Raw genomic sequence first — 20,061 nt, 5'->3', positions numbered from 1 at the left:
AAATTCTCAAAAAAAAAAAAACAAAAACAAAAAGCATAATAAACAAAACGAAAAAAAAAGGTTTCGTTATTAATAACAAGAAGAAAAAAAAAATGGTTAAAGCAACATTCATGACAAAAACCAAAAAAAAAATTAAAATAAAAATATACAAAAAAAAAACAATCATAGAGGCAAAAAACAGAAAAAAAAACATGAAAAAATGAAAAATAAGATGAAATTCCATTAATTTTTTTTGGTTTTTCATTATTTTTCGTTTTTTGCTCGGGATTTTGAAAATATATAAAAAAAAACAAGAAAAATAAAATTTGTTTTTTGCCTTTCTTTTGTTTTTGACGTTCATTAATTTCTTTTTTTTTTTTTTTTTTTTTTTCGATTTTATAAATTAAAAATTGTTTCTCAAATCTACCAAAAAAAAAAAAAAAAACAAATTTGCTTCGTTTTTTGCTTTTTTTTTTTGGATTTTCTTCATTTGGATTGTGTAAATTTTTTTTTGCATTATGTATGTATGTATGTATGTACATATTCAAACTTAAAATTCATATTAACAATTTCAGTTTGAGTTGAGGCTCAGCTCAAATGAAGCGAATATATTAAAAAAAAAAAAAATAATAATTTTAAAATAAACGCTAGAAATGCCGCCCTGACTTCAATTGTCCAGGTCGATTAAAATTTAACGTAATTTATGTTATATTCGTGCAAAATATGCAGATGATATGTAAATATTTCGAATGCAGAAAAATTTCTGCATGCTTAATATGTACATACATACACACAGCTGAAGGATGACAGTAACGTTATCAGAATCAGTACAAAACAAAATTTTTATTTGATAATTGAATTGAAAAATGTCATTTTATTGTTATGTCCGAATTTTACGAATTTTATATGTAAAGTCGAAAAATGCAATTCAATATTAAAATGTTATATCTAGATTGTGGTAAAATGGTATTTGAGTTTAACGCCACATACATATGTACATATATTATGTATCTGTGCAATTAAATTTATTGGAAGGATTTCAAGTGAATTAACAAAATCGTTGGAAATTTTAATTTTTTTATAATTAATAAAATATTTAAATTTGAATTTGAAAATTTTTGTCTTCAGTAATAATTTAATTTAATCAATACAAGTATATATTATAATAAATGTCAGCAATTAAATTAATTAAGTAATTCATTTCTTAGTTTACTTGTATATGGCTTTACGGGAATTCTAAAATATATTTTAACATTTACATACATAATTAATTAAAAAAATATAATACTCCATAATTGGCATGATTTTTTTAATTTAATTCTCTGAATCTTGTGACTAATCACTAAACGTTGATCAGTTTTTCAAATTAATTTGATGCGCGTTACAGTATTTTCGTAATCGCAAAATTTGTACTTGACAGTGTTGGTCAAGAAAGAAATATGTACATATGTATGAATAGGTAAATTGAAAAAAATTATTGACAGTAACGAGAAAATTTTTAAAAATCAACTTTTTAAGTTCAAAACTAAATTAAATACACTATAATATTTTAGCGTTGATTCGTGCTCTTTACTCTATATTTGATTTCTAAACCCGTACTTACATAAGAAATGGAAAATTAATTGAAGAATGTAAGAAAATTTATTATTGCCAGCATAATCCACATTGTATAATATTAACAGAGTTAAATTTCATTACATTTTTAAAGTAATGAAATTTAACTCTGTTAATATTATAAACTTTTAGGTATAAACTTTTTTTTCTAATCTCTAAAAAATACATTGAGTAAATAATTATTGCAGGAACTGTCAGAAATAGACACATGTATATACTTGTATATCAAATTTGTTCTTATTAATTTTTATTTTAACAAGAAATTTGCATACTCATTTAGAAAAATTTGTGACTTTTTAATTACCCCCTGTTAATTTCTTTTGCTGCATGTATTCAAACATAATGCAATAGATTTATTAGGAGATTTATTTAAAAAACCAGAATGAGCTGCACATTTTCTGTATCAATGCATATACAAAAAAACATACCTAAATGTGTGTATGTATGTATGAATATTGTAATATTATGTGTACTTAATAATTGTAATTGCGATTATAAATTATAATAAAAATTTATAAAAAACAAAATTTTTTTTTTCAAAATAATTTTCTGTTTGCACTTTTTAATTTGATTTAAAAACAAAATAAAATTTAAGAGCTTACTCACTTTTTTCTTGAATCTCGCCGCGGCTACCTACAAAATATATTTATGATATTTTTATGTTTCTGTGTAGGTATATGTTCATATATCCGTTATAGGCTCATAGGTAAACAAAAACAAAGCAAAAAAAACAGTTGTTTTTCTTTTCGTTCTTTGCTATTGTAGTTGTTGTTGTTGTTTTCTCCACTTGTTTTTCAATCGTATAGTTTTGCTTTTGTCTTTTTTTTTATTATCGCTGTTATATTTCTTCGAAAGTAGTTTTTTTTATTATTTTTCCACTATTTTAGCATTTTTCCATTATATGTGCATAAATATCCTATCCTATACCTAGAAGAGAAGAAGTAAAAAATTAACTTTTTTTTTGTTGTTTTATTTTATTTTTGAGGTCAAGAAAATTATTTTTAAAAAATATAAGTATGTATAAAAATATATTATGTATGTATGCAAGTACATATGAATATAAAATATGTATGGAGAAAAAAATTGTAATAAAAGATAATAACAACAAAAAAAAAAAAATATGCACAGATACATTTTGCGCGCCTAGTTCCAGGCGCATAAGTAAAAAAAAATCATATAAAATAAAAAAGAACAAAAAAAAAATCAGTTCAATTGCTTGATTGCAATATAAAAGTCTGTACATACTACACAAGTAAGTATACACAACATAGGCAAACGTATATACTTTTTTAATTTTTCTCATAAAAACTCGAGATATAAACAAAAACTAAATATTGTTTGTAGATATGTATGTTTAAATTACATACATACGTACTTGCATAAATATGAGCATGATATATATACATATATAACTAAATTGCAGCAGAATGGTAAACTGTTTCTTTGCACGATGCATTTTTATCATGAAAACAAAAAAGAAATGTCCAGATTTTTAATTATTTGTTTAGATTTAATTAAAGGCCACAATTAATGGAATTCATAAACAATTTTAGAATTCTAACTATTTTAATCTACAATTTAATTATGAGTCTAATGAAATTCGTATAGCATATAGAACTTGTTTAATATCAATTTTTGTCCGAACGTGACTGTCACTGTAAGATTTTTAAAATATAAAATGACAGAAATTTTTATTTTGTGGAAGTTTATGACAACGAACATCTTAAGTCTGATGATCATCAATCAAATAATTTCAGTCCGATATCATTAACAGTCATTAGACTTTACCGTAAATTTAATTTACGATAATAATTAATTTGCATGTACCTATAGTAAAAGGGCATTAATACAAAAACGTAACTAATTTTTATATTTTAGAATGTTCTTTATAAATTTTTTATTTTTTTTTTCGAAATAAAGTAAAAGCTCTAAATACCTATATAAAAAAATAAAAAATTATAATTAAATAGGTACATTATGTACATGCATATATGTATGTACATATATAATTTTTAATTTCCACCGTTCTATTTAATTAGTTTCCGATTTTTATTTTTAAAAATAAAATTTAAAAAAAAAAAAATTTTAAATTTAATAAATACATTTTGAAATAAGGTAAGTTATGACCAGCATACTTTTACACAAGTATTCTGTGTAATAAAAACAGGTGAATAAGTACCAAACAAACTTGTCAAACATGTATGGATATTGTAGGTACATACTTACATACACACCTAAATAATGCCATAGATATCAAGTAAATTATATTTTATTCCTAATAATAGCGAAATAATTAATTTCTAATAGGTAAAGACCTACAATATGTGAATAAAAATAATAATCATTACTTTTAATGATTATTTACTTAATAATTATTTATTTAATTATTGTAAATCACTGAATACACTTTTGTTATCATTGCTTCCGCTACAGCACTTGTGTAGTGTTTAACTATACACATTTATACATTAAAACAATAAATTTCATTCTCAATAATCATAGTTTATAAAATTCAAAAAATTTATTATATTTCATGAAAGATTATATTTGGGAAATATTTCTATTTGGGAATATAAATATTTCTAATATTTCTAATTTGGGAAATATTTTTATATTTGGGAAATATGCTGCTCAATTTTACTTAACACATTTAAGTAGATCTTTCAAATTGAGTGATAAGAAATTTTAAAAAATCATATTAAATATACATATGTACATAGGTACCTGAGCAAATTTGAAATCATTCACAATGATGCTATTGTTTATCAAAAAAAAAATTATATGTTTACTGTCAAAATTTTTGTATAACCCTTAATATATTAAAATATATTTTATATAAATATTATCCCATATGATATATGTACATATGTACATATGTATGTATCTAGGTAAATAAAATAACATTTTAAATTCTGTTAGAATTTTTAGATAAAAAATGTTATATTAGAAAAATTAGAACTATCGGAAAATGTAAATGTACATACACACATGATGTTATATTATGTATATATATTTGGATATATAAATATATATATAAGCAGATATGTACATAATTATAATATGCATATGCACTTTCATTCATACACATGTGCCAATTTGCATTTCGATATGATTGCAAAAATAGTATCTATATACATATTTTATTTATAACTGGGTATACATATTAAGTATATTTCTATGTTTGTATGTTAAGTATATTAGAAATAATAAAATTTTGTGGTTATAGATTTGTTTTTTTTTTTCTTTTTTTCGATAAATACACGAAATTTAAAAAAAAAAAAGAAATAAAATGAAATAAAAAAATTGACAAGTTATGTATTGATGCACATGTTAGAAAATTTATATTATGTATGTATATACATAAGTATATACATATATATGTAAGTACATATGCACTAATGTATGTCTATAATTATATATACAATATAAATATGTATGTAGGTAAATTTTCTTTGATTTATCTAACAAAATTTATTTATTTTTCGGAATATCTTTCAAAACCAAAAAAAATACCAAAATTAAAGATAAAAATACATACATATATGTATATATAAGTATGTGCGTATGAATGCATGTATGTATGCATGTAATTATTTTATTTAAATCCATACATTTAAGTAACCAAAACAAAAAATTTTAAATTGCAATTAAAATAATTTATTTCTGCTGAAAGAGTAAGTAAACTATGTAAAAATTTAAACAAACAAATACAAATCAGAATCGCGAGAAATTCTGATTCTTTTAACAAGTGTTCTTTATCCAAAATTAAAATTAGTGAATATATGTATGTATGTACATAAATAAGCACAAAACGAATGCACATACAAATGTACATATATGAGTATGTGGTTATAAATAAGTATGTGCATAGTGCGATATCAGTAAAACATATGATAATGTTGAAATGTTGACAGTTATTTTTGTATTAGGAAACAAAATGAGAAAATTGTTTCATTTTCAAAGTAATTTAATAAATTTAGAATTTCATAAAAAATGTACATACATATGTATGCATATAAGCTATAGATACATATTGCATACAAACATACATATAATTATATGAATATGTATAAATAAATATGTATGTATATAAATCGAATAAATTTCATTTTTTCACTTAATTGATTTTATTAATTTTTATTTTCACAAGAAAAGAAAAAAAAATAATAAATATGTAAAAAAATTTCCTAGTTTTCTACATTCTACTGTGGTGAACATGTTTAAAAACATACACACATACATACCTCCAATAAGAACAATAATAATTTTAAATTATTTTATAAAAAAAAATTTGTTTTTTTTTTTCTTCTATTTTCTGTTGTTCACTTTTTTGTTTACATTTTCTTTATTATCATGTCAATGCACATACACACACTTAAAAATATACATACATTTATAAAAACAAAAAAAAACACTTTGATTCAACGTTTTAACAACAAAAACTAAAAAAGTTCAAATGATTTGCTTTTTGTTATTCTTTTTTTTCTCCTTTATTTAAAATATAAATTGCACATACTTGTATACCAATATACTGTAATATATACATACAATATGTATACTGAATTATAAAAGATATTATTATTTATGTATGTATATATGTATACTATTAAAATTATAAAAAAATTGTGTTTTTTATGTATTCAGAATTTTTGTTTAGAACAAAGTACAAAAAAAAATTATTTAACTTTTTTTTTTTTCTTTAATTTTTTTTCAAAACGTTAAAAAAATATTCTAAAACGGAATTTTAAAAATTTTCCAAACGTAACCGTTCGCTCGGCTATCTATTTGCTTTTGAGACAAAAATTCAAAACAAAATATGAACATTTTTTCAAAAACCAAATTAAAAACAAAAACAAAAAATTAAAAACGAAAATTTACGAAGTTTTTTTTGCATGTATTTTGTTATTGTTTTTTTTTTCTGAATTTAACGAATATAAAATGACAGCTTTTGGTAGGAAAAATTCATTTCTTGGAACAAAAAAAAAAAAATCTATTATATTTTATGATAAATAAAATATTTTATAACTGATAACCTGTATATAGATTCTGGCACTAATTTTATTTTCAATTACTACTTTAAATTTTATTTTAATGTTTTTTGCATAAGAATAGAGTTGTAGGACATACACACAATGTGGGTAATTAATTTTATAATTAAGTTTTTGTTGTAGCGCGTTAACTGAATTCAACATTTTAATATAACGGTACATTAATACATAATTGGGCAGGTGCAACTATGGTTGTTATAAGCAAAGTATATCTACTAATAAGTAATTCGACTCGTTCCATTCCGTTAGAGGCAAGAGTTGTGTAGGCAAGAAAGAAACAAAATATTGTAAACAAACAAGTGTATCAAAAACATTGAACTAAAATAAAATTAAATTAAGTTAGGTAAAAATTTTGTTATTTTTATTTTGATAATAACAAAATTTATTTTTCATTTTATAAAACTTCGAATGAATGGTAAAAAATTCGAATGTATGAAAGCAAAAGAGTTTGAAATTTCATGTATGAATGTACACGTGCATGTACCTGGTACAGTAGATACACAGTATCTACTATACTATATCACAGTGACATAGAAATAAAATAATTTATAAAGAAAAAAAGGTGTATGCATACTGATTACTTTATGAAATATAATTATTACGGGAAATATATTATTCATGGGAAATATGTTCTAAATTTATTAAGATTGAAATAAAAATAAAAAATTTGAAGATAATTTATTTATTTTATTTATTAATTACAAATGCCTAACACTAAATATTTAAAATATTTTCAAAAGTACATATTTACCTCTTCACATCTTATGGCAACAAATGAAATTTTCGTGTTCTTTTTTTCATCCCAAACACTTCAAATAATGTTTACCCATTTTTATAAAAAAAATATTTTTTTCACAACTATTTAAATTTTTTTTTAATATTGTACGTCTTTTCAAAATTTATTTTTATTATTTTTAAAATTATATTATATAAACTATAATAATTTTTTTAAACACTTTTTTCCTTCTTCGCTTTTATAATATAATACACATTTTTTGCCACCTTGTACTGGAATGAATTACATATATTATTGTGTCGCTTTTAAAATTCTTAATATTTTTCCCTATACTTTATATACGAGCAAATTATAAAGTGTCGCCTTTCAAAATACATTATAAAAAAACAGATTTACATCTATTGCGTACCCTTTCCCTTTCCCAAAAATTCTTATGTGTATAAAAATGAAAATAAGAAGATATACTGCTTAACTCTTTTAACTAAGGGAATTTTTTGTATACAAAGATTGGTGAGTGATTGCATTAGTGTGATGTAAACGGAGAGTCGAACTACTTATTGTAGATATACTCTTTGGTTATAAGTGTTTGCACATATATTATCATGTAATTGACAATTTTGTATTAATTAACTATAAAATAAACGGCTAAACAACCCATGCTGTTTTTATTTTAGTGCTGTTTTGAGTTAAGAACGCTATCATAATTGGACAAAATAATTTTGAAATCGCCGGTGAACGATCCCAATTGTTACTTTACCGGTGAAAGAGAATTGAAGCTAATTAATTGGTGTACAACAGTGATATGTTAAGACTTAATGTTAGTTTTTTCATCTTTACCATTGCACGTGATAAAATAATTGCATTTTATATTAATAAAATAAATAAAATATAAAATGTGTGTATATCAAATGTATTTTTGAATTTCATAAAAATATAAGATTTCGTAAAAGTTAATAGAGTGGTAAACTAAAATTAAACAAAATTCAAAAAAAAAATTTTTTTTAAATATTTATGTACAATATTTTTGTTCACACAAAGCAATTTTTCGTTTTTGCTTTTTCCATGAATGAAACGATGTTTTTATAAGGTTTTTTTTAATTCTTTTGCTCTCTTACTTTTTTATTTGGTGTAAAAAGAGTTTTTTTTATTTCATTTTTCACAAGTTTTATTCGTTTTCTTCTTTTTTCTGTATAAAATGCTTCTCTTTTGCTTTCAAAGATTTTTTCTCTTTATTTCTTCAAAATACATTCAAACAAATCGCAAACACAATAGTAATTTTAAATACACAGTGGTCAACTCAAGTCGTATAAATTTAGTAAGTTAAAATATGCGGAATGTACTAAATTTAAAACTTAATTTTTATTTTCAAATGAGTTGAAACTTAAAAATCCGTCATGTATTTTACCTGTAAAGTTGTTTAGAAAATGCGGCAAATCTAAATAATAAGGTCAAAAAATTAAATTGTCTAGTTTTTTTTTGTCGTTTTTTGATTTTGTGTCGTTCAGTTGTTCAACTTGCCTCACTCACTTGAAACGTCAAGTATATATATAATTTTTTTATTTTAGTAATAAATTTTTTAAATATGCGCTTGAATGAAATCCAATAAATGCAAATCCCAAATTGGTAGAAAGAATTAACAATAAAAAAACTTATTGAAGCTTAAGTTGACTTAACTTCTTGTACGAGTGTATAAAATGTAATATACCCAAATATAATAGTGTTACGTCAACTTACACATAACCGTATGAAGCAAGCCCCTTAAGTCTATTGAAGTTCATTTCAAGATCTTAAAGTTTTAGCGGAAACTTAAGCAATCTTAAGCATTATTTGAAAGCGTGCCATATGGTGTTTTGAGACTATTACAATTAGATCTGAAGAATTTGAAAAAATGTATTTCGAAGTACGATTTGGTTTTATTTTAGTACAATTTCGGAAATGTCAAATAAAAATTTAGTAGATAAACGACAACACCAACTAAACTAAGTCAGATTGACATTTTACTTTTGTCATAAGTAATATGCATCCCATTATCAGTTGAATTAAAGTTTTTGATATAAAATTATTAAAGGGAGAAATTTAAAAAAGAAGTTAAAAAACATAATAAAAATATTTTATAACAGAATAATAAACTACATTATAAAATAATATCTATTATATCAAATTATAATTAAAAGAAAAGAGAGAAACTATTTGGTGCCTGGGAAATTTAGCATAAAGAAAAAACAAAAGAATATTTTTGTTGACTCATCAAAGTCTTATTTTGAAAGAAGCTTAACAATTATTTTGGATATTTTTTTTGTTTTCTTAAAACATGGTTAAATTATATGCTATGATTGTTTTTTATAAAACTCCAACTGTGGCACGACCTTTAAAATCCACATATGACTTACAGTCATTTTCATTTTTTCAACGCGGAGCCATACAGGAATTTATGACGTAAGTTAAATTGTCTAGCTATATGGAACTATGCTTAAATATGTAGGTGTATGTATGTAGATATTTAATCATTTTCTTTATAAAATTCTTACTTACTAAATAAAATTATTATTAACTTAGGATGTTTTATAATTTATTTTTGTAGGTTTGCTTCGCAGACAATAGTGGAGAGAACTAATCCAGCTACTCGTCAATCAATTAAGCAAGATGCGTATATGTGTCACGTATATGTTCGGCATGATAACTTGGGAGGTGTGTTAATCGCTGATCATGAATATCCTCAACGTGTTGCCCATACATTAATTACAAAAGTTTTAGATGAATTTTCTGCAACAGTCAGCAGTGATCAATGGGAAAATGGAAATGAAACAAATATTAATTTTACCTCATTGCCTAATTTTTTAGCAAAATATCAAGATCCAAAGGAGGCTGATGCATTAACAAAAATGCAAAATGATTTAGATGAAACACATATTATTTTGAAAGATACGATAGCTGCAGTTTTGAATCGAGGTGAAAAACTTGAAGATTTGGTAGTTAAATCAGAAAATTTATCAGTTCAAAGTAAGGCATTTTATAAAACGGCTAAAAAGACGAATTCCTGTTGTAGCTTTAGTTAATTTAATAAAAAATAAAACATAATTAAATAATATGATTATCTATCAGAGGTCGAGATTTTAAAATTAAATATATAACTTCATATTCTTATCACAATATTATATTCATGGTATCGTTATTAAGCGAGGAAATATAGGACATAAAGAATAAAAAGTTTTATAGTACATTTTTTTGATGTTAAATGTTTATATATATAATAAATAAATACGTACATTTTTTTTAAGGAGTTTTGTTAGAAACATTGATTTAATTTTTATGTAATCACAGCTTCCTTTTTTTCACACAATAAACATTATTTATGTATTTTATTTTTAAGAATTAGTTTGTTATATGTAATACATTATATAAAATAACCAGTGAAAATAGTTAAAAAAAGAATGCATACATATAATATTAAATAACTGAACGGGTAAATAAGTTTTGAAAATATTTTATGAAATTATTTCTTTCGACTGAGCATTAAATATTATTTGTGATAAGAAATTATTTATTATTGCTTTCAATATTATAATATTTTATAATTTCGTTATGCCAATATATTAAAAAAAAAATTTTGTACAAAGACATATTATGATATATGAATAGCAGAAAAAAAAACCAAATTATCAGTTTATGAAAAATCTTGATTACGGTCAATTTTATTAATTTTATCGATTTTCAATTATTAAACGGAGAATTAAATCATTAATTTAAAATTTAAAGAATATGTAAAGTTTACTTAAGAAATAGGGGATTTTTGATAACTCAGATATGCACTTAAAGCTTTACCTTAAATCTCAAAAAAATATTTTTCTTTACCTCATTTCAGATCTACAGGAACTAACTGATTAACTTTTAAAGATTTTTATTATTTCACATTTTTCTATGTAATTTTTTTGAAACTTGAGATATTTTTGCAGAATTCAAAAAAAAAAATTAAAAATGCTTTAGAAATTTAAGTGCTACGAACTTTGATTTTATTTCTTTTGTAGTAAAGGTTTATAAGGTTTTACCACAATTGAAGATTTTGCAGTTTTGTTTTATCGAACTTGCTTTAAATCATGATCTAAGTTAGAACTGAGTTTTCAAAAATCCCCATATTCATACACATAATCAATAAATACACTCAAGTAGAACCTGCTGGTTCTTTTTTAGAAAAGAAAAAAAAGACAAAAATCTACAATTTTTGTATTATAAAGATTTAAATTAATTTATTTTGTTTTTTTTTTGTTCGTTTATTTTATAAAAATGAATAAAATTACATTGTAATTGTTAATGTGTAAAAATAGTATTTGAAAAAATTTCATTATTTGCTTCTATCTTATACAAAAAAAAAGAAAAAACAAAATGCTATACATTATCGGTGTAAAAAAATAACCATGTTGGAATTAAATATAATAACGTACATTGTAAATTTCAATTTCATGTTAAAAATATAAAAAACTTATACAAAATTCATAATTATTATAAACATTACATTACTCAAAATATAAAAATAAATATATATATATATATATGAAATGTGTATGTATACCAAATGTTATTTATACAAAAGAAAAAAATAAAAATCTTTGAAACGAATTTATTTTTTTATGTATCTACATATTAATTTGAGAATATTAAAAACAATTACTATTCCTATATAGTTATAGGGGATTTTTGATAATTCAGACATGTACTGAATAGTTTCTAAAAATTATATCTTAAAACGTCTTTCCCTACATATTTGCTAACAATTCTACAGAAACTGATTACTTCACTTTTGCAGATTTGCAACATGCTAGATGTAATTCTTTAATATCCAACATTTTAATATAACATTTATAATATAATAGTTTTTAAAAGAACATTAAAATTTCTTTAGAACTTTAAGCACAACCAAAATGTCATTTGCGAACATGTTATTTTTGTAGGTTTTACAATTTGGATTAATCAAACATGCTTTACATCTAAGTTAGAACTTAATTATCGAAAATCCCCTAGGTATTCCTATATATAAAGTTTTTTAATCATCATTTAAAATTAATCATTCCAAAAGAAAAAGAAATTTATTTTTACATTGTGAACATTTATTTTTAATTAAAAACTCTCAATTAAAAGCTATTAAATTATTTATTAACTGAATTTTAAAATAAAGAGTATGTATGAGAAACATCGAAATAAAAATTTGGTATGTGTAGGTACCGGTTTTTCAGGGTTTTAAATTATCACGGAGTCCTTTTTTCCCTTATTGTACAATAATCGAAAGATAAGATAGCTATTCTAAACAATAATTATTTTATCAAAAGATCTCTCACTAACACCTACATGCAACATATAATTGAAATGAAAATTTCTCCACCAAAAAATTAAGTAAACATGCTTTTTTGAAATTTTTCTTCTTTTGAGAAATGAGACGGAAGTTTAATTTTCTTTTCGTTCTTTTTAATTCTTTTTTTTCTATTTAATTTTTTATTTTTATTTTGTTTTTTTTTTTTGGTGCAGACTACGAGATTTGTCTAAATTTAACATTTGAGGCAAGCAGGCCGCTAGCACCGTTGGGATATTTTTAATTTTTAGTTTTCCTTTTCCATTAAGTTTTTTTTAATTCTAAATAAACTACTATTATTTTTTTTATATATGTTTGAATAATTTCAATAAAAAGTATTATTTACAAATTTAATAAAAAAATTATGTCCTAAATTTCATTAGAAAAGTTTTTTTTTATAAAATTTGGAAAATTGAGAAAAAAGCAAATAAATAAGTTTGTGTAATACACGCGAAAGTTTTTTATATTGAAAAATTGTATAAGTGCAAAAGGTCAAAAATTTTTTAGAAAAAATTGTTAATAAAATCGGAAGAAAAAAAAGTGAGTTCAATAATTTTATAAATTTTATGATTGATTATGAAATATTCATACGTGTAGCTCTATACCTTATAAGAAAAATATTATTCTTTTTTTTTTGAAATCATAAAAAATTTAATTCTATAGATAAATTACAGAAAAAGAAAAATAAAAAAATCCTATGATTGTTATAATTAACAAAAAAAAGGAAAATAATAAAAAAAAATTGAGTGCAAAAAGTGAGTCAGATGAGCAGTTTTTTCTCTCAACAAATTTATTTTTGGAGTAGAAAAATGAAAAATCACCGGAGGAATGTGTAAAAATGTGTGTCTGCAATAAGAAATAAAAAAATAGATTGTACACATTGTATAGGATTTTTAAAAATCTCAAAAATTAATTTACAAGGAATAAAGTCGATTTTGCACGATCTTCATCACTTACGTTCATAAAAAAGTCTGTTCTTGTGATTTTTCTTTTAAAAGTAATATTAAAATTAGATATTGGGCAATTTATATACATATAGTAATTAAAATATTCTTTTAATGATTCTTCTACATACGGTTGTTGCTATGGTTATCTTTATTTAGCACAAGTATTATACAAATGTGGTATAACAAATTTGAGTAAGGTGCAGGCAGACATGTAATTTTTAATTTTGCAATTAGTGCTTGATTGTAATATTGTTGCAAAAATTGCAGTTTGTTAAAAAATTACAAACTGATTGCTTAATTACATGCCATCATACTATTGTATGGTTGCGCCCTTGAGTATAAATCTATGGAATACTATAGTAAACAGTCAAACTGTTGTAAAAGAACTGTTGTAAAATTGCATGTCTGCCTACGCCTTAATACTTATGCAAATTTCACAAATTTTATAATACTTATGCATATTCCAAAAATTTAAATCCAAAATTTTTATTTGAGATAAAAAAAATATCTTTGCACTTTTATACAAAAATTTCAAATAATACTTTAAATTCGTGTAATACTTGTCATATATACTAATAAAACATGTTGTATTTAATTGATTGCAACAAAAAGTTTTACAATTTTAATAAATGTGTAGTATCTTTATACTATTATTTAAATGTTGATCCAACACTGGCATGAAAGTAGTAGTAAAAGAATAATATGTATGATGTTTTGAAAACAAAAAGTTTCTATGTTATCCTTAGAATGACATTTTGTGACAATTAATTTTGTATACGATGATTGGTTTGTTACACATAACTACGATAAGAACTTCCTAAAATAAATAAAATTAGGGTTAATAATGTAAAGTAATATGATGGTTTTTCTAAAAAAAATTAATTCTATAACATAGAGGATATAAAAAATATTTGTTAAGTATGTTTACTATTTTGTACACATTTCGTTGCCTACTCTTTTTATAGAATATTGCCGGGCATTCTATTTTGTATAGGTCATGTATTCATTTACATACACAGTAATCATAAATATCGATAAGAAATTAATCTTCGATTAAATTATGATAAAAATTGAATTATTTGATATTTAATTAAAATATAAATTACTGTATAAATTGTAAGTGGAACAATATTAAAAAATGATTAAGTCTAAATATTTTTTCTTTTAAGTAATTTTTGTGCCGATAAGATAAAATTAAGTTTTATCAGAAAAATTTAAGCCGGTATTGTTTTCTCGTTAAATATTGTTTGTTTTCTGCTTTAAATTTTAAAGTTAATTTTAATATTATGTAGCAGATTAATTGAATAGGATTCATTGTAAAGAACTACCCGTTGTAAAGAAGTTACCCGTAGGGTACCGGTTTGAGATTATATTTTTAAAACTTTTACTAGTATAATCTGCATAAAATAAAATTTCAAAAATGAATATTCTTTTAAATTAATGTGTAAATCTGCAATAAACCTAATTATGTTACTCATTAAGTTATGCATTTAAATACGTGCAAATATGTACACAAAATGTATGCATTACTCTTCTGAAACTACACGTCACAAAAATTTTTTGTATTACAAAAATGTTTACGTTACGTTTTCTTTTTTTTTTGTTGTTTTTAGAAGAAGAATAAATTACTTTGCTTATATTATTAAATAACAATGAATATTATATAGAAAATACAACAGGGCATGCTCAAAAATTTAAAAACCCTATCATATTATTATATGCCAAATGTATTATATTAATTCTTTATTATACATTATAGATACAATTGCAGTATGATAAGTATTTTCTATTTTATTCTCTTTCATATTTTCTAGTTGATTAAAGCAATTTTAAAATTTATTTTCAGAGAAAAGCAAATAAATAAATTAGTACAATGGATCCCGAAGCATTTTTGGATATGGCCAATCAGGTCATAAAATTAAAAATGTTCCCATATTTTGATATTGCACATAGTTTACTATCAGCATTAGCAGTTCGGGAAGATTTGGGTGCAAATGCTCAAGCTTTTTCAAGAAAACATCCACTTGCTTGTTGGTTATCTACAATGTTAGTTATATTTTCGGGTGCAATGGTTGCTAATGGGTTATTAGGTGAACCAATATTGGCTCCTTTGAAAAATACACCTCAATTATTAGTTGGAACAGCTGTTTGGTAATTATAAAAATTACAAATTTCCATTTTTTATTATAAATAAGTTTGTATTGATTTTGAAATAAATATATTCATATTAAAGGTATATGGTGTTTTATACACCATTCGACATTGGTTATAAAATTGGTAAATTCTTGCCAATTAAAATTGTTGCAAGTGCAATGAAAGAAATTTATCGAGCAAAAAAAGTGTATGATGGTGTTTCACATGCAGCAAAGTTATATCCGAATGCTTACGTTATAATGATCATTATTGGAACATTGAAAGGCAATGGAGCAGGTTTTACAAAACTTTTAGAAAGATTGATTCGTGGAGCCTGGACTCCAACCGCAATGGAATTCATGCAACCGTCATTGTATAAACATTTATTATATTATTAGAATTTATTTGTTTAAACGTTGTTTTGTTTTTAGCTATACAAAAGCTTCATTGGTTGCATCAATTATTTTTGTGATTGATAAAAAAACTGATTGGATTTCAGCACCACACGCTCTTGTCTACTTCGGAATAGTTATCTTCTTAGTCTATTTCAAATTATCTTCAATTTTACTGGGAATTCATGATCCTTTTGTACCATTTGAAAATTTATCATCAGCTATTTTCTTTGGCGGAATTTGGGATAGTTTAGCTAAAATTTTAGGAAATCGTGCTGCTGCAAAAGAAGCTGAAGCAAAAGATGTTAAAAAATCAAACTAAATGCGAGAAAGGTTATTAAATAACGATTATGATTCGAAAATATTTTCCAATTAAAAAAAAAATAAATCCCATTTTTTGTTCTAGCAACAGTAAAATAGTGCCTACCTTGCCTTGAATTTTAATTTTTAGTTCCAAAAATATAAAATAGATTTTATATTAATTTTTCGACATTTTTAGTTATTTGAGTTTTTTTTAAATAATTTTTCCTGATAATTGGGAATGTTAAAAAATTCTTCTTAATGATGAGTACAATGTTATACATAGTGGGAATGTATTCATCACTGACAAGAATTAAAATATTTGTCATACATAATAAATTATAAAATCCTAAAAATCAATTAACTAAGAACAGAATATATATATATATAAAAAAAAAGAAAAAAAAAACGAAACCAAAGTTAAATTAGAAAAAATTTTTTATAAAGGCAGGATTTAATTTTAAGGATCATTTTATAATCTGTACATGAAAACAATTGTTTGTTAAACAAATTTTATGTATATTACAAATTTGTATGTATCACTACATACATAAATGAAAAAAACTATCAAAAACATAATATGTGAAATTTATTTATTCTTTTTGAGATTGCAAAAAGTAAATTTTTAATAAAGTCTTTTGGGATACAAAAGCTATCTGTTTATTAACACTAAAATTCTAATACTTTTATTTATTGAATTTTTACATCGCAGCGTACTAGAATATTTTTTTAAATTTCAACACAAAATACAGAATTTTTGTTTCAAGAATCCTTTCCGAAAGATTTCTACTTAACAAATTAAGGATTATTACTAATTAAAAAAAAAAAATATTAGATTGTGATTGACTATATTTTTATGACGAAGAAACTCAATTCATAATAAGTGGTTGCTAAAATAGTTTTTAGTTTATTTTTAAATAAAAAAAAGTGGTTTTAATGGTCAATTTAAAAGAACTTCTCAAATCAATTCACAAAATAATTGTTATTATTTCATTTTCTTTACCTATTTAAATGGGTTTGGACGTGCTTTGAATGTTGTCATTTTTCTGAATTCTTTTGATAGTTCTTCATCTCTTTTAATTCGTTCCTCTTCTTCCTATTTGAGATTAAAAAGTAAATTTAAAATAATATCATAAATAAAGTAAATTAAATATCTTACTTTCTTCTTCTTTTCTTCCATTAACCTGTGAATCTTTTCATCAAAATATTTACGTTCGCACAATCTTTTTTCAATATGTAATTTAAAAGGTTGAGTTTCTAGAACGTGAGTTTCCTTCTTTGGAACAAAAGGGCTTTCATTTAAAACCCTGGCTTCTCTTGCGTGATATTTTTTTGGAGATTTTTGTTTTATGTTTTCTAACTAAAAATTAATTGAAAAAACATAGCTTTTTATTATTAAAAAAAAAAACTTAAATACCTTTTTCAACTTTTCGCTAGCTTTAAATGAATTTTTTAAAACCCTTGGCGTAATAGGCTCGGTTATTTTCTTTTCAATATATTGCTTTTTAGAATTTTCTCTTACTAAAGCGAAGTTAGGTGCAGGTTTACTATGAAAAATTCTATTTTTTCGATCTTCTTCTTTTTGCTTTTTTAAATAATCTTGCCTTTTCTTTTCATAAATTTCCACATATTTAATCACATTTGGAACTGGTATCTTTTCCTTATTTTGAACTGATGACCCAGACCAGCTCTTTATAGGATGCTGCAGCAAATTAGTTGGAGGATTTATTTTCATATTTGGAGAATTTTTCTTAAGTTCAAAATTTTTTGCATCTGTTTCTGTAGGTTCCGGTAACTTCTTTTCCGAAAGTTCCTTTTTTGAAATTTGAGATTTAACTTCGAAATTATTAGATTTTGTTAAGTTTTCTACGCAATTTTCTTTATTATCATCTGTTGTATTCTGCGAATCCGTTTTCATTTTATCATTCGACTTGCGTAGTTTCATAGAAACACCTTCATTGCTATAAACACATTCCTCATTTTTTTGATGTGCAGAATTTTTCAAGTTCGAGGTATTGATAAGATTTTTTTCTAAATTAACTCTAGAATCTTTTTCATAGTTTAATGGGTCCTGCAAAAGTTTTTCTCGTAAAACTTCATTATAGCTTCCTTTAACATCTTCTTCATCTATCATAGCTTCTGTAAATTAATGAGAAGGTTTATATTAGCCCATATGTACATATGTATTAAAAATTATTTGTATGAAATTACCATTTTCCAATTCAAGATCAAATTTTTCATGTTTCGAATGTTTAAAAGCTAATAAAACCAAAATTAGGGTTAAATATTAAAAAGAAAAAAAATTACTTTTTACCAAAAAAATTCTCCGAGTGGTTCAAATCATATCTGCCGACCTCAAGATTATCCCAATTGTAGTGATTCATTTTCGCTAAATTTAACAAACTTATATAACTTTATAATTATTAGATATTTGTTTTATTTATATAGCTCTTCAAAACAAAAATTTAACAGATTAATTTAACAAATTATATCTAAAAGCATAAAGCTAGAGACTTCTTTTTGAAACTATGCATTTGAAAAAACCGACTTTCATGTTTGAATAATATTTGACAATACATTGACAGCCATCTGAACGCTAAAATGACCCTTCAAAATAATCGATGCGATTACTGGTTACAGTTTTAAGATTCGTGAAGGGATGCGTTCCATTGATTAATTTATTTAAATTTCGGGGAAACTGTATTATGTGCGCTCAATATAGGAAAATGCTGCGTCGCATTACTTTAACATTATTTTATGAAATTTGGAATAAGGTACTGAAATTATGAGCCCTATCATGAATTTCGTTCGTAGCCCTGAAAACTACGAATTTCATATTTTTAAAGAAGTCTACGAAGGAAATATTCTCACGCTACAACCCATGATTTATTACATAATCTAAATAGCGACGTACGATATACACTTTCAGTTTAAATTATTTTAAATATGCACTTTTATAATGTACGCTATGGAATATATAAGCTGACAAGAAGTATAAAAATCATTTGTGCTTATATTTTTGCTTTCCTTTTTTTTTATTTTGAAATTATCATTATTTAAAAAAGGTTATATTGTTCGCAAAAGTAAAGTAAAATGTATTAAAATTCATAACGTGAGGGATAAACGACCATAATCCAGAATAACAGGAAATTAATTTTACATTAGATGTTATTGATTTAGAAATTTTTGTCATTCTGCATTCTATTTTTAAGGCGGATCCTTTGAGATGATTCCCTTCTAATAAACGAAATAAATGACGAAAAAACCAAGACGCCCAACATAAAGAAGAAGATATGCATACAATTTTCAATAATTCCACAATTTCCAATAAATTTTTTTTACAATATCGACTGTTTTACGCACTGATTTTGATATACGTTGTCATATCAACGTACACAAGTACAAATTCGGTATGTTGTAAATCCTATTTAGGTTTGTTAGACCACTTGTAACCTAGTACTACCTTTAGATTTTTATTTTATGCACAATGAACATTAAAGTTGTATTTAGCAGAAATTGTCGCTTCGTAGCTTATCGTTATAAAATTTTTGCGTTCAGAAAACTCAGTAAA

General features: G+C 23.5%; 4 protein-coding genes across 8 annotated transcripts in view; 2 read left to right on the top strand and 2 right to left on the bottom strand.

Annotated features, from left to right (window-relative positions):
- Nucleotides 1-6,148, bottom strand: part of LOC129605521 (protein tramtrack, beta isoform) — a 34,510-nt gene extending 28,362 nt beyond the window's left edge. For 2 of the 3 annotated variants that reach the window (XM_055515331.1, XM_055515334.1), the window contains exons 1-2: nucleotides 5,838-6,091; nucleotides 2,200-2,520 (exon numbers count right to left, since the gene is read on the bottom strand). The gene's annotated coding sequence lies outside the window, so the exon portion shown is untranslated. The other variant, XM_055515332.1, reaches the window with a different exon arrangement.
- Nucleotides 6,149-9,407: 3,259 nt separating this feature from the next.
- On the top strand, nucleotides 9,408-12,777 carry LOC129605391 (synaptobrevin homolog YKT6). Its single transcript, XM_055515127.1, has 2 exons — nucleotides 9,408-9,813; nucleotides 9,959-12,777. Exons 1-2 carry the CDS (start codon nucleotides 9,689-9,691, stop codon nucleotides 10,431-10,433), a joined length of 600 nt encoding a protein of 199 aa, XP_055371102.1. The 5' UTR covers nucleotides 9,408-9,688; the 3' UTR covers nucleotides 10,434-12,777.
- Nucleotides 12,778-12,931: 154 nt separating this feature from the next.
- On the top strand, nucleotides 12,932-17,165 carry LOC129605390 (trimeric intracellular cation channel type 1B.1). 3 transcript variants are annotated; one of them, XM_055515123.1, is made up of 4 exons: nucleotides 12,932-13,258; nucleotides 15,512-15,816; nucleotides 15,899-16,171; nucleotides 16,230-17,165. In XM_055515123.1, exons 2-4 carry the CDS (start codon nucleotides 15,539-15,541, stop codon nucleotides 16,510-16,512), a joined length of 834 nt encoding a protein of 277 aa, XP_055371098.1. In that variant the 5' UTR covers nucleotides 12,932-13,258; nucleotides 15,512-15,538; the 3' UTR covers nucleotides 16,513-17,165. The 3 variants fall into 3 exon arrangements, with proteins under 3 accessions (XP_055371098.1, XP_055371100.1, XP_055371099.1); XM_055515125.1 differs by lacking the exon at nucleotides 12,932-13,258 and adding an exon at nucleotides 14,566-14,583; XM_055515124.1 differs by lacking the exon at nucleotides 12,932-13,258 and adding an exon at nucleotides 15,313-15,444.
- LOC129605389 (nexilin-like) lies at nucleotides 14,195-18,751 on the bottom strand. Its single transcript, XM_055515122.1, has 5 exons — nucleotides 18,702-18,751; nucleotides 17,908-18,629; nucleotides 17,650-17,850; nucleotides 17,494-17,586; nucleotides 14,195-14,482 (listed from the first exon to the last, which is right to left on the bottom strand). The coding sequence occupies exons 2-4, from the start codon at nucleotides 18,622-18,624 to the stop codon at nucleotides 17,494-17,496; spliced, it is 1,011 nt and encodes a 336-aa protein (XP_055371097.1). The 5' UTR covers nucleotides 18,625-18,629; nucleotides 18,702-18,751; the 3' UTR covers nucleotides 14,195-14,482.
- Nucleotides 18,752-20,061: the final 1,310 nt, after the last annotated feature.

The sequence above is a fragment of the Condylostylus longicornis genome, unplaced genomic scaffold (assembly GCF_029603195.1).
Source record: "Condylostylus longicornis isolate FDR11 unplaced genomic scaffold, ASM2960319v2 ptg000013l, whole genome shotgun sequence".
Lineage (NCBI taxonomy): Eukaryota > Metazoa > Arthropoda > Insecta > Diptera > Dolichopodidae > Condylostylus > Condylostylus longicornis.
Note: the sequence above shows the minus strand (reverse complement) of the source record. Positions and strands in the feature narration are given on the sequence as shown.